At 38.1% G+C, this 14,866-nt stretch overlaps 2 protein-coding genes across 3 annotated transcripts; both read left to right on the top strand.

Moving 5' to 3' along the window:
• Nucleotides 1-1,027: 1,027 nt before the first annotated feature.
• On the top strand, nt 1,028-3,284 carry dnajc19 (DnaJ (Hsp40) homolog, subfamily C, member 19). Its single transcript, XM_061243333.1, has 6 exons — nt 1,028-1,178; nt 1,675-1,726; nt 2,152-2,225; nt 2,348-2,427; nt 2,517-2,587; nt 3,109-3,284. Exons 1-6 carry the CDS (start codon nt 1,176-1,178, stop codon nt 3,177-3,179), a joined length of 351 nt encoding a protein of 116 aa, XP_061099317.1. The 5' UTR covers nt 1,028-1,175; the 3' UTR covers nt 3,180-3,284.
• Nucleotides 3,285-10,072: 6,788 nt separating this feature from the next.
• Nucleotides 10,073-14,738, top strand: LOC133129233 (mitochondrial ubiquitin ligase activator of nfkb 1-A). 2 transcript variants are annotated; one of them, XM_061243175.1, is made up of 5 exons: nt 10,073-10,137; nt 12,714-12,839; nt 13,188-13,275; nt 13,415-13,535; nt 13,868-14,738. In XM_061243175.1, exons 2-5 carry the CDS (start codon nt 12,726-12,728, stop codon nt 14,364-14,366), a joined length of 822 nt encoding a protein of 273 aa, XP_061099159.1. In that variant the 5' UTR covers nt 10,073-10,137; nt 12,714-12,725; the 3' UTR covers nt 14,367-14,738. The 2 variants fall into 2 exon arrangements, with proteins under 2 accessions (XP_061099159.1, XP_061099158.1); XM_061243174.1 differs by lacking the exon at nt 10,073-10,137 and adding an exon at nt 10,227-10,546.
• The last annotated feature ends 128 nt before the right edge of the window (nt 14,739-14,866 follow it).

Below are 14,866 nucleotides of genomic sequence, written 5' to 3'. Positions count from 1 at the left end.
GAATAGATTGTTGAAACTGTTGTTTCTTCGGTGAAATCAATCTGTTTTACTTGGAAAGAGTACCTGACCCATACTTTCAAACCATACATAGCATACTGCACCATAAGTTTGTACCGAGCCGTACCATATGCCCATTGCTCAGGGCCCACCTTGACCTGGCAGTATCACTTCCATAAAATGAGTGTTGAGCAGAATTGCTGTTGTTTTATGATAACCCTGCTGAAAATCCTACCTAAGATGCGCCAGGATTCTAAATGGGATTAAATACAAACTGAAAAGGAAGTATGGAAGCACTACCTTCCGTGTTATGACGAAACAAATATATATTTTTGGCGGGGGGGATTTCCGAAGGGCGGGAAGACATCAAATGAAGAGGTGCGCCACTGCATGAGAGGATATTGATTGGAGGGGAACACATTATTGACAGACATTTGATTCACATACTGGTACACAATCCAAATTCCAAGTGGATGGAAAAAAGCTTTGTATTACAGTATTATAATTGTATTACTTTTATGGAATATACTGTATACTTTTTGGTCTGGTCAGCTGGTGAACAGCTGGTTGATCAGATAACATCAACTAGAAGTGTTGAAAACACAGTTTAAACCAGTTTAGGCTGGTTTACACTGGAATTTCCAGCAGGGAACAATTCCAGCAGGGAACAATCTGACTCCAGCTCCAGTTCCAGCTCCTATTAACCATTCACCCCACACACACAGACACACACACACATGTAAACAGTGGCACTAGAGTACACTGAATATCCACATTTTATGTTTTTCTTTGCTTGATTTCACACCATATGAAACATTTTTGTCTTAATATTACAGATTTAAATGTATATTTCTGTCCTTATTTTAAAACATGTTGATTAATGAATACATTATTTTGTTTGAGTCTACTCTTGCATACTTATATTAAAATAAACTCTTTTTAAATTACAATCAGTGTATTTTCTTTTTGATTTGTAGACTCACCATTTTTACTGTCGTACCATTATATTGCTGCGACATTAGGAGTCCCTTTCCGGCACGCAAAATACAATTGACCTCACGGCGCACACTGATATTGCACTGAGAAAACATGGGAACTTAGCTAACTGGCTAGCTAGAGTTTTGATCTTTTTAAGTTATGCGTGGGAATATCGTGAAGAAAATATCCTAACAAAAAACATGGTATGGGCTTTATTTTCTTTTAAGTTTTTGGCTATTGCTGGAGAACACACATGAAGTAATGTTCAGTAGTTAGCTAGCTAACTAGCTACACAGTTTTCTGGCATTAGCTAAATATTATATAGCTAGCTATAACGCTACATTTTATTTTTAAATTGCCTCTGTAATCGCATAGCCAGAAAACTCCATCGATACTGCACAGCCACAGACATGGTTTGTCCCGCGGTGGCTAGGTAGCCAGCTACCTGCTTGCTATTCAAACTAGGAAGAACGCCTCAACTTCTTGATCTTTTATCGATGACAGTTGCAACAGCAATACACGTTCACTTGCACGAATATTGCAAACCTCGGATCGTACTAACTCGCTAGCATTCAGAGGATGGCTAGGTTACTCTCTTCGTATAATGGGCTACATTGATTATTTTGCCTATACTCTTGGCTATATCTACGAGAATACCGCTTGCGTAACGTTAATGTGAAGTTGTTATTGTCTTTGCAGGCCAGCACTTTTGTTGCCGTTGGCCTGACGATAGCTGCGGCAGGATTTGCAGGTTTGTTTTTTGGAATGCATTTAAACACACAAACCACGTTAGTGGTAACACACACTTTTGTGAGCACATCAAAATTTCAAATAGTACAGCAACTAGGAGTAGCTTAAAAATGTATCTGTGTCTGCCCATGTATCTTTAACTAACTGAATGTGACGTTTTATGCTTTTGCCAACTTCTGTTTACACACTTCAGTAAGTATTTTGATGCACACTTTCCGCTGGCACACTTTTGGCATTCTCATGACTAGTTTGACAACTCATGCAGAAGATGCATACATGTTCTATACAAGGGAGAAGCGCACGCAGGACAACTTGGAAAATAAATAATGTCATAGCCATTAATTTAGTTTGCTATTTATTAAGTCCTCCTTGTGAAATTTCACAAAGTTGCAGACTTCCTACACCACTTTCTTTTCATCATTGTAGGTCGCTATGCTATCCAGGCAATGAAAGTCATGGAACCACAAGTGAAGCAGGCCCTGCAGAATCTTCCTAAATCTGTAATACAGCCCATTGTTTGCACTGAAAAACATACTACTAATATGGAATTGTACAGCTCCAATTGATTTAAACCTTATTTTAAAATTAGACGACTGAAATATTGGTTTTGTTTTCCTTACAGGCGTTTGGTGCTGGGTACTACAGAGGTGGATTTGATCCAAAAATGACCAAAAGAGAAGCTTCGTTAATTTTAGGAGTCAGGTAACGAATCATATATTAGTTAAGTGATAAGCATAGTTTTGATTTGTGAATTATTGATGTTTTGTTTAACCTTGGATTCTTCCTTCCAGCCCCACTGCTAACAAAACCAAAATAAGAGATGCGCATAGGAAAATAATGGTATTGAATCATCCAGATAGAGGTACAGTCATTTTCAATTAAAATAACTCTGTATTTACATGTGGTTAAAGTGGATGAAATTTTCTCAGAAAGCATTATTTCAATGTATCGTCCTGATACTTGGCAATTCAGTTTTGTCCTCTGCAGGTGATATGAGGCTCTCATCTTAATCTTAGGAACAATATATTATAATATGCTGAAACCTACACTATAAGGGACATTCAATAAAAATTATTATTAATATGTATTCTCTGCAGCATTTTTTCATACAAGATAATTGTACTATGTCAGAAAATTTAAATGGTCTCAGGAGGATATGGGAAGGCCAAACCACACTGTAATTACTTCTTAAGCAGTTCTTGAGTAGTAGTTTCCTGTACTTAAATAAATCACTTGACAATCTTAATTTTGCTAAATGTTAGAGCAAGCCATTTTACTCAGATTGAGGCTTATTAACCAGTTGTTATCCATAATAATGTAGCGTGGAATGCATATTGATCCATTGATTTTTTTTTTTTTTCTCCCCTCCACCTCATTTTGCAGGGGGATCGCCATACCTTGCTGCAAAAATAAATGAAGCAAAAGATCTGCTGGATGGGCAAGCTAAGAAATAGATCTAATTTATTGCACTTCAAATTGTCCAGTGTGGCCTCTTCAGTGATAAGCATATCTGTCATCCTTCTAATATCAACAATAAATTGGTGTTTGTAAATATGCAATCTCTTTTGGTTGTGATCTTTGTACTTACTTGTGTAATGCAGCTTGTTTTGAGCGATTTGTGCTTGAGGAAACTTGGGATAGATGATCTATTGTCTTCATGGTCTGGGTGAATACTCGATTCTGATTGGATGCTAGTTGGTGATTATTTTAGTATAATCGTTCGAAGATAGTACCGGTCAAGCCTAATTCTAAATTAATATGATGCCTGCAATTTAAGGGGAGACCCAAAGCCATCAGTGATACGAGTTAAAATGTTTTTTATTGACTATGACTTTGTTATGCCAATAAAGCGACTTGCATGTAAAAATTATGAAATGGTTTTGTGAAGTACAGTAACATTACATCACCAGCACAGAACAGAGCAGCTGGCTATGTTGGCTAAATTGTGTGATATAATTGTGTAATGTGTAGCCCAAGACGATTTTGGCGTTTAAAAATAATTTTCAGTGGAAATTGCACATAGGCAGTTACAACACCGGTATAAAAAAATCGAAGGTGGACCGGGATTCACAAATATGAAGTGCCAAATAAGAAACTAATTTAACCCTTGTTTAAGACTTGGATTTAGTCAAGATGGAAATAATATAAATAGTCAAAGCCAGACATGGCCATCTGCCTAGCTTCTCTGTTTTGATCAACTTAACCAACATATACCATAGCAACAAGCTGAAACAGTAGCCACCTTAACGGCCTGATGTAGTGAGTGCCAGCGAAAAAAAGGTTTCTTTTGAGGGTGAATTTGGCAAAAATATTGACGACCCCTGCTTATATTTTTACCTTCCGTAAAATACCATGGTATAACTGGAATAATCCACTGTAATGACCACCTCGTTGTGGATTATTCCTTACTTGGCTGTTTATTAATTATGAGCAGGACTGGCCCATATTACTGCTGAATAGAGGAATGCATGTTCTTACATGATACAATTGAAAGGATTTTGCAGTCCTAGGATGTGGGTTTTTTTATTTTTTATTTTTTATTATTTATTTATACATAATATGTATATATATTATCTACATTTGGTATAATCTATAGCCTATGTGTACAGAAATGTACTAAATTACTGGACAATATGGTATGTACACTCACAGGAACATCTGTTCTACTTATTCATGTGATCATCTAATCAGCCAATTGTGTGGCAATAGTACACTGCATACAATTGTGCAGATATGGGTCAGGAGCTTCAGTTAATGTTCACATCAACCATCAGGATGGGGGAAAATGTGGTCTTTGACTGGAATGATTGTTGGTGCCAGACAGGGTGATTTGAGTATCTCAGAAACCACTGATCTCCTTGGATTTTCACGCACAACAGTCTCTAGTGTTTGCAGAGAATGGTGTGAAAAATATCCAGTGAGCAGTAGTTCTGTGGCAGAAACGCCTTGTTAATGAGAAAGGTCTGAGGAGAATGGCCAGACTGGTCAAAGCTGACAGGAAGGCGGCAGTAACGCAAATAACCACACATTACAACAGTGGTATTGAGAAGAGAATTTCTGAAGACACAATGCATTTCGTTGCTGCTTACCTAATAGCGTATATTCAGTGGAGTGCAAAAACCCCTTGGAACCCCTTATTCATGTCTGTTACAATGAATCTGTACTCTAAATGGTACAACATAAGATAAACATGTTGTTAAACACAAGAACTTTCTGCAAATTTTAAAGCAAGATTGCTTTTAATTAAAAAATATATATATTTTACTGTTTATAAATTATAAAAAAGGAAAAGGGCCCTGTGCAAAGGTTTGGGAACCTTTTGGATTATTCTTTGTTACTTTTTAAAAAGATGATAACTAAGGCCCAGACCCAAGTGATTTACTCGTTAGGGCTTCAATGAGTCAGGTGAGTATAATTCCAGGGCTGAACTTTTTATTCTGAAGTAACACCATGCCTTCTAAAGTATCTGTCTGGTGTTAAAAACCATGGGATCCCAAACTGTGTGTCGGGACCCCATGTTTGGTCATCAATTTCGGGATGGGGTCACTTGAAAATAGATAAAATATAATTTTAGTTTCTTTCAAATATGCAAATTTAGGCCACTGCATGTTTAACATTACAACAGCCCAACTATAATAAAGCAATGAGGCAGGAGAGGTTGTGGTATATTTCCAGTATAGTCATAGCTAAAGGGTGTGGTTAGGCACAAGGTGTGTGTGGGTGGGGTGTTGGGATCGTGTAAGTTTGTGAACATTCATTTGGGGTGACATGTTTTGGAACCCCTGCTCTAAACAATTGTCCAAGGATGTCAGAATGTAGATGGTTCACTTCCACCAAGAAGGAGAAGGCTAGGAAAACTCTCAATGTTTCAAACTACCTATTTATTTGCCACTGTCTGAAACATTATTAGAAAATTTAAGATAAATGGAACAGTTGAAGTCGCCATTTCAAGCCACGGTTTGGAAGATTAAAATTCAAACTAATGACCTGAGACCTGGTGAGTAATGCTAAGAAGAACCCACACATCACTGTAAAACAACTGAAAAAAAGAGTAGCAGACACAGGTCTAGCTGTTCACAGGACAACAGTCCAACATACTTTGGCATTGTGTGGCAGCTGGGGGCACAGGAAATACTGTGTGGGTGGAAGGGAGAATGGCTTCCGCCAAATATCAAGAAATTCTAGAGGTTGGGTATTCCAGCAAGACAATAATCTAAAGCATACCTCGAAATCAACCATTAAGTACCTCCAGGAAAGACGGATGAAGGTTTTGAAATGGCCACCACAGTCCACAGGCTTGTTTATTATTGAGAATCTCTGGAGAGATCTCAAACATGCCATACATGCAAGGAGGCCGAAGAATATTTCTGCGCTAGAGGTGTTCTGCCAGGAAGAATGGGGGAAAATTCCAAAAGCGAGAATTGAAAGACGCTTGCTGGCTGGCTACAGGAAGCGTTTACAAGCTGTTATAGTTGCCCAAGAAGGAGTCACAAATTACAGACTTTTGCACTGGGCCTTTTTCCTTATTTTATTATTTATATTATTTTATATATGTGAAGAAATGTGTCATGTTTAACGTTGTACCATTTAGAGGTCAGGGTTGCTTCTGTTCACTTAGATATTAATTTAAAAAAGCTTTTTGACCAGGGGTGCCAAAATCTTTGCACACCACTGTAATAGTGCAGATATGTGGCTAAAGTATATCCCTGTAGATGCTAAATAAGATACAATTAAAAAAAAAAATTTCACAAATTGTGGCTGGCATTTCTTAGCTGACATAATAGCACTTCTGAATAAGAATGATTCACATTTCTGCAGGGATGTAAACTGTGAGACTTAGCTTTTCCTCAGTTGTACTTCAGAGCAGGTCATTCACCTGTTATGGTTTATACTACAGTATGGCTTCTTGTAAAATTCTAAATAGTGGTTTAATTAAACAGAGTTTAAGTAGAAAAAGATTATTCAGATTTCCAGAATAGCATTTTAGCCTTTTTTTAGGCCTGAATTGTAGAAGCTCCTGTTCTGTCTTACAAAGCACCCGAAGAGTGTCATCCAGTTTCCTCTGTGTTTATTTTCCTCTGGTTCGCTGGCCATTCTTAGGTATAATTGAAAATTAGCTGCAGACCCATTTTGAGAGAGTAATTTGCCTGGATGCATTATACAGTACTGACACTTCAGACCTGGCTACAATGAGATGATAGTTTCTGAATGGCCTGATCCATCGAGAGCAATCCTGCTGCAGCAGTGAGCTTTTTTTAAGCTTTGTTAATAATTGCAACCTCGTTTTCCATCCAAATTTGGGTGTGATGAAATGGCCTGTTTGCTTGGTGCAGTGGAGTTGGCGAGACTGCCCTAGCTATTATCATAAATGCTCTTGATATTGTCAAAAGCAGGGAATAGATTTTTTTTCTTCCTTCACTGAAAAAGTAATTATCTATGTGTCCATTAGTTTTTCATTAAAGTAAGATTAAACTGCCCAGCCAATCACATTCCCATTCAGATGATTAAAGGGTGGCATTTTACAGGGGCCAAAACTAATTGGTACAGAAGTCAAAATGACAGAGAGCGAAGACCAGCATGTTTTTACATTAGATAATGTGACTCGTAATTAGATTCAAGCTAATTCTGCTGGTTCTGTTCCATTAATGAGACAGGACTTTCCTCTTTGTGGATACTGCTTACAGCTCAAAATGGTGTCATTTTGTCATGCTGAGAGTATTTTTAATAAAATTACAAAGCAACATGCCAGGACTCACTGATCCATGTCATACACTGAAGTATTAACCAGTGAAAAGAAAAAGGACTTGTGATTATTGGTCGTATAGTTGTTGACACTTTCCAGAAAATGTACTCTCATAAGGCCTTCATAAAGCATTCATAGTACTTTCCTGAATTTAATCATAATCAAATTCTATACTATAATAGACAAATAATATACTGTATATAACCAATGCTATTATGTTTATTTCTCAAGCCACATACATAAATAGACATTTCGTTGTTAAGTCATTTGATGTAGGTGCATAAATCTTTGGAAAATATAAACAGTAGTTACAGCTGCTTACTGAACCCATTCTCCCAAGGGTGAGCCGTGCTTATTCTGTAACCCAGGGGTGTCAAACTCCAGTTCTGGACGGCTGCAGTGTCTGCTGGTTTTTGGTGTGTTTCAGCGCGAGAGATTCTAAGTATTTTCTAAGTCTTTCACACACCTTCTTTTCAAGGCCTTAATTGGCTGCTGATTGAAAGGAAACCACAAATACCTGCAGGCACTGCGAGTTTGACAACCTTGCTCTAACCAATCAAAGTAAAATGACTGTATACCAATATACCATGTTGTGTGTGTGTGTGTGTGTGTGTGTGTGTGTGTGTGTGTGTCTGTGTCTGTGTCTGTGTCTGTGTCTGTGTCTGTGTGTCTGTGTCTGTTCTTGTGCAAATAGGATTAAGTCACAATATCGTGTCACGTGACCGCTCTAGCCCGAATCTAGCCCGGTCTACTACTAAATTGCCCCTATATATGCCCCTTTACTCCACTGAAAGAAAGACCGCAGGAGCATGGCTGTAGACTCCTAAATGCCATGCATGTATTTTAATAGTAGACTATTTAAATTATGATTTATTATTAAAAAATAGTAACTCCAATGTACATCTAGAATATTGTAGAATCAACAAACAAGTCAAAACAAACTATCTGATTTAAGATTAAATCTGTTAACTCTACAAATGCAATAAAAATAGAAATAATGCAACTCACTTGCAAATATAAGCTCACTGATTTTAATTAACTATAATTGAGAAACAAACATCCAGTTGACATTACCAAAGTGTGAGGGAGAGAGCCAGTCCTAGAGAATCACCCTTCCAACTACAGTGTGACAGGAACAAAAGAAACAAAAGTAGAAAGCAATAGTGAAACTACTGTAGTATTAAGGAACCCCCACAAAAATAAAAAACAAAAACATTCCTTCCCTGTTCCAAAAACTGAAACTGAAAGAAATGTTTGGGTGATGCTGAGTTGAAGCGCTAAAGGTGGATCAATTTTATTTGTGACATATCGGGCCAGTTTCACAGATGCAGATTAAGTGTAGTCCTAGACTAAATTACATTTTGAGATACAAAACTTTAGTCTCGGATTAAACTTAATCTGTGTCTGTGAAACCAGCCCAGACTGCCTTATTTGTAAAATGTAAGTTAAGTTGTTGAAAACAGGCCTAAGCACCGTAATATTATTTTCAAAATATTAGAAATATTTAAAGGAGACCAAGCATGAATCAGTTAGGAGGTTAATTCACTTTGCTACTGAATACCTCTAACAAAAATGGCACATTTACTGGTGAATGGCCAAAGCAATGTTTGCAAATAACAATTGTTAAAATCCATCCAGAACTGAAATACCCATTCTCATGCAAAAAATATCCATATACCATTATGATAAGGCCAGTTGTGAAACATGGCCCTCCACTTTTATCTGGTATGGCCAATAAAATGCATATTCCAAACTCAATTCCTCAACAATTGTAATGATATTTTCAATTTAATTCAATATGGAATAGTGACCACAGCCATGCCGTGTACGGAAACTCTTCTGTGTTTCTGTGTTCTAACAACATAACTTGTGCCAACATACTGTCCATCTCCTTATGTTGTTTTTAAAAGTAGATGAATTGTTCACTCATGTCCAGTGCATTTAATTCCAACAATCAAAAAGCGCCCTCTTGTGACAACATTTTGTATGTGTCTAATTTATTGCTAGGGAAACCAAAGAGCAGGGATACTCATTTGCAGGGGGGCTATTTCATAAAAGCAGAATTCAGAAATCCTGGATAACAGAAAAAACTAGGCTTGAGCTAGTCTAGTCAGTGCATCCTGGCTTCATACGTTTCACATTGGCCAAGCTAGGTTGAGGAGATGCAACGAGGTGAAGCCAGGTGTAAGCAATTCGGATAAATGCGCATTCATTTATTCAACAGACCAAGGAAATATACATTTACTAACCGCTGCTCTTAAATGAAACCATCAGAATTATACAATTCAAGGAGTAACTTGTCATTTGCACAAATTAACAGGTTGCCTTGAAAGTTGTAGTTTGCCTTAAAAGTGAGCAGTGGAAGTTAATATGTTACCATGTCATAATTTACCATAAAGATGAATTATGCCCACTAATCCACAATGCTAGAATATGTATTATGACCATGTATATTATGTGCAAATCTCTCTCTCCACTTTATTCAGAGCATTTTTACTTCATTACACCTACTTATTCATGCAATTATCTAATCAGCCAATTGTGTAGCAGTGCAATACATACAATCATGTACATACGGGTCAGGAGCTTCAGTTAATGTTCACATCAACCATGAGAATGGGGGGAAAAATTGATTTTTGACCGTGGAATGCTTGTTCGTGGCAGACAGGGTGGGTTTGAGTATCTCAGAAACTGCTGATCTCCTGGGGTTTTCACTCACACTAGTCTCTAGAGTTTGCAGAGAATGGTACAAAAAATGAGCAGCAGTTCTGCAGACAGAAACGCCTTGTTAATGAGAGAGGTCAGAGGAAAAAGCAGAAGAGCATCTCTCTCTGAACACAACGCATTCTAACTCTTAAGTGGATAGGCGACAGCAGCATTAATGTTCTTTGGGTGTATTTGATTTCCACGTGACTTGATTCATCTTGCTAAACAGACTGGTCTGGCAACCGTGAGCCGTGAACGCGGCGTGTTCCTGTTGTAATCAACCTTGGTGGTTTTTGGAATGAAAGTGAAAGCGATTTATCTGGGTGATCGAATTTGTAGGCAAGCTACTTATCCTGTAAATTATAGAAACAGGTAAGACCTAATTTAACGCTTCTTCGCAACATATATTAACACACGTTGAAGGAAGCTTTGTTGGTTATATCGCATGGTCTGACCGCTGTAGAAACTTTTGCTGTCCTAACTGGCTAGTCAGGAATTTTGCAAGATATCATTAGCATTAGAACGGATGTGTCTAATCGAGCTGTTCATATCCGAATAACGTAGAGAAAACTTTGATAAATGAATCGTCTAAACGATAGCTTCAAAGACAGAGCCGAATGTAAACTAAGGAAATAATCGCGTTGGCGTTTCCGCGTTGTGGAGTTTGTAGGCTATGCTAGCTATAATTTACTGAAGTAGCCTAGCCTATAGGCTAGTTGCTGAAACGTCTAAAATTGAATTTGACTATATATAGTCTATAGGCAACGACTCTTATGTTAGCTCACAATTTGAATTGTGCGATCTATTTAAATCGGTTGCGCGCTACGGTATTGTATGCTTTCTTCCTTACACGTTTGCATTTGCAAAGGCTATGATTCAAGAACCGAAACAGCTCAAAGGAGAAATGTAATGTGTCAATGCAACGAATTTTTTTTAAACTTCGGCTTTCTTCAGACGCCTGAATCCTTTAAATGCTCCAATATGGAAAGTTTGGAAACATCAATGTTATCAGCGCTATCATGTGACAGTGGTTCCAACCTCGGACAAGATGGGTCGCCTTCTGTGTATGGTGTTTTTTTCCCAAGCTGTGTAGCAATCCCAGAATTTGAATAACTAGGCTAGCTGTTCCTTTTTTTAATTGGGTGATTTTCATGTTTACATGAATGATTTACACTATTGAACCATTTTTGGCAGCTCCTAATTAGGTTGTTCAACATGTGTTTCGGTAAATTGTATTCTTTTTCTTAAACTTCCTTAACACAATGCAATCATTTGCATTCTTCATTATCTAATAAATTGTTCCTTTTATTGTCCATGTGTATGCACTTTCACCAGTTAGGAGCCTATTGATTCACCTCAGTCTTTTATTTTGATCAGTTAAATAAATATGTTGCCTTTTATGCGATTGTTTCCAATAGGCTATAGAGTAATAAGCATGAAATTAACATCAGACTCTTATTCTTTGTGGAATGCTTAGCCATTTCTGAGTGTGGTTTAAGAGTAAATAATCCTTCTAGACATGAAAAGCACCAAATTTAAGAATGCAGTGCTGAGATTGCAGTTGTGGTTGGAACTAAAACCAGCATATGCGAAGGGTCTCCACTCCACAGGATTGAGGTTTTAAACTATATGTGGTTGGCTGATATGAGATCAGGTAGTTACAGGTGAAGCCTACATTTATATTTTCATTAAATGTTACTCCAAACTTTAGCCTATATGTAAGATAGTACAGTGGCCTCAGTAGCCTTGGCCTTTTGAACCAGGTTTTCACATCAAAATGTCTCACTCATTTGACACTTGTGCATGACAGACCAGGTCCTGATGTAGCCTAGCTCTGAGCTGATTTGAAATGAAAAATAATCTTCAATAAGAACTAGACTTTAAACTTTCTGTGTAAGGCAACACAAGCCTTGTATTGATTTACATAGAAAGTTTAGAGCAGGATTATTTGAAAGCGCTGGAGTAATATTTCACCCTAATTGGGTCAGAGGTAGACTACATCAGGACTGGGAGCCTGTGCCGCACAGCAGGATTAGGCTACTGAGAGAACCACATAACTGCACTCGGTAGACTAGCTAATTCTGCACTGTGGAACAGGCCCCTGGTCTGTCAAAAGTTAGATTTTAATTTCAGTCCGAAAATACAATCCATGCAATCCTCCTCCTTCTATCTTTCAGATACAGTACACAAAACAGGGCCACACCCAGAAATGTCCTGAACACTTTGTACAATAAAAAATGATGGTAGTCAAGCAAGGTATTGGGAAGAAGTGCACACAGACACAAGTTGCCAATTTATCACAGTAATGGCTGAGCATGGTTGTTTTATATTTTCACGATGAAAGTCCTGCAGTTTGCCTGACTCCGAAATAATATTTTGTGGCAATCATTGTGCAATTACTTGCAATTTCTTTAAGCCTTAGCTCTCAAAGCAAAAGGCCTTTGCAAAAGCACAAGTAAGACTGAAAGGTGGATTGGTCATTTTTGTTCATGAGCTATCTTTTGCTTTGACTTGCAATTTTCCTTTTTTTTTATTTCAGATTGTATTCACGATGGATGGAACCAGCTCCCAAACCATGGTCTTAATAGGTGGTTCTAGTTGTTTATTTTCGTACCTGTTTTACAGCTTATACCAAAGTAAGAAACTGGAAATAGAAAAAATTAAGGTAAAACATTGAGCATGTTGTCAAAATTAATGTACCGCCCTCTTGTTATCATTGTGTACATCATTCATGCGATCTTACCATTTTCAGTTTGATACCCATCACTATACATTTTTCATGATGAAAACGCCTACTAATTGCAATCAGACACAATCTTGCCAATCTTGCCTTGCTCCTATGGCAATCATTCCATGCCTGCTCAATTCTTCCAAGGAGTGGGAATGAGACCTTAGAATCACTGGACATTTAGTTTTGTCTCGATTTAGTTTTGTCTGGATTCTCTCAATTTTATGTATAGAAATGTATTGCTGTAAAATGATAATCTCTACCCATTTTTATTAATTGCTTTAGGAAATCCCAAAATATCAGCCCAATGAAGAGTTGTTAAGAAGAGTAAAAGCGTCACCACAGAGGCGGTTGGCATATGCTGCAGTGGAAGGTAAAAATGCTAGAAACACTATTTGTCAGATGTACATTTGTTTGTTGAAAAAATATTTTTTTTAACTGCTGCAAAGTTGAGCTGAAACACATGGTACATGCTATATAAATACAGGTTATTGGTTAAATGTGTGTTTTAGGATCGGTACAGCCGGATGGTAACCCTTTGGCCAGTCAGTATATCCCACGATGCTTTGCCGTGGTACAGAAGGTGCAAGTGGAGGAGACTTGGGAAGTGTGGAATCAAAGATCGGGGACGTGGTTAGTATTTCACTTTCACAAACCAAGGGGCTGTTTTCATCTCCGCACATAGATCAGAATGGGGCAAATGCTTAGCATTAATATGTATTTTATGTAATTGTAGATTTTGGTTGGTGACATGCTTTCTTGAAAGTTCTCAGGGATTTGCAGGTTGTGTTGTGTTTCCGCATGCAATTCAGTAATTAGAGATAAAAGTATTTCAAGTGTGCGATTGATCCAGGTGTAATATGCATATGTAATAAAACGTATGTTTGTCGGCAGAACATGCTACTGTCTTTTCAGTTCATGCAACTTTTAAAGAGTTTCTGATTCTCCTTTCCCTCCCCAATCAGGTATCGCAGGAAGATGAACTCAAAGGAATCAAATAACATGGTACCCTTCCACCTGGAGTGTCCAGGGGCCTTCACCAGCAAGATGGCAGTGAAGGTCCAATCACCCCTGGAGGCTGTGGGGCCTTACCTGGAGCAGGTGCACTATAGAATAAAGTACGCAAAGGATGGACTGGTGGACTTTGTGCTGAATGAGCTGGTGGGGGAGAAGCCATTTTGCATTGAGGAGAAGGAGGAGATTCTTCGCGTGGGGACCACATTGACAGGCTTTGGGGAGGTCGTCTTGCAGCAGGGCAACGTGCTAATACTGCAGCCCCCCACGAATGGACAGCCCTATCTCCTCTTCCCGACCAACTACCAAGGCTACCTGCAGTCGCACCAAGACACAGCCACTATGTGGAAAGTGTTTACAGCCGTCTGCGGCATTGCAGGAGCCACACTGATATTCTGGGCCCTCTACAGGGAGTACCAGAAATATCAAAGGAAGAGGGGTAGGAATTAGGAGAGGGAGCATGTACTCAAGTAAACGAGAGGCTAGCCTATGCCAGAGAAGATGCTCTGCAATGCCTTTGCAGGTCTGCTCAGTAAACACTACAACCAATCAGCTTGGAATCATATGATTCCAAATTCACAAAAACATGGGAAATTCATGTAGGCTCAGTGACTTGAATCATGTCTGCACTCAACCTCTGCACTCTCCACAATGTACTGGGCAAATGTTTTTTACAATTCTGAAATCGCTACTTAACAAATTCAATTTTTATGGTTATTGGAATATATAAGGGTTTCTGGGTAGGCCTACACTGATTCCAGTTGAGGTCAAATACCTTCTGAAAGTATTTTGTCTGAAAATCTATAAAACCAAAATGAATAATCAGATTGTGGAGTCATTTTCTTGTGTTTCAAGAAAACATTTGATAATTTGGGTAATTTAGTATATTCAGTGAGGATGACAAATCAGTTTCTAACTACTTCCAATTCATAATTTCATAGTGACTTCAG

The sequence above is a fragment of the Conger conger genome, chromosome 5, assembly GCF_963514075.1.
Source record: "Conger conger chromosome 5, fConCon1.1, whole genome shotgun sequence".
NCBI classification, from domain to species: Eukaryota; Metazoa; Chordata; class Actinopteri; order Anguilliformes; family Congridae; genus Conger; species Conger conger.
This window is presented reverse-complemented; position numbering and strand designations above follow the sequence as displayed.

Bases quoted from the DNA above. Each gene is read 5' to 3' on its own strand.
- LOC133129233 (XM_061243175.1), top strand. From the start codon at position 12,726: ATGGATGGAACCAGCTCCCAAACCATGGTCTTAATAGGTGGTTCTAGT. The intron at 12,840-13,187 runs GTAAAACATTGA...TAATTGCTTTAG, and splicing joins TGGAAATAGAAAAAATTAAG to GAAATCCCAAAATATCAGCC. The intron at 13,276-13,414 runs GTAAAAATGCTA...TGTGTGTTTTAG, and splicing joins GGCATATGCTGCAGTGGAAG to GATCGGTACAGCCGGATGGT.
- dnajc19 (XM_061243333.1), top strand. The intron at 1,727-2,151 runs GTTTGTTTTTTG...TCATCATTGTAG, and splicing joins AGCTGCGGCAGGATTTGCAG to GTCGCTATGCTATCCAGGCA. The intron at 2,588-3,108 runs GTACAGTCATTT...CTCATTTTGCAG, and splicing joins ATTGAATCATCCAGATAGAG to GGGGATCGCCATACCTTGCT.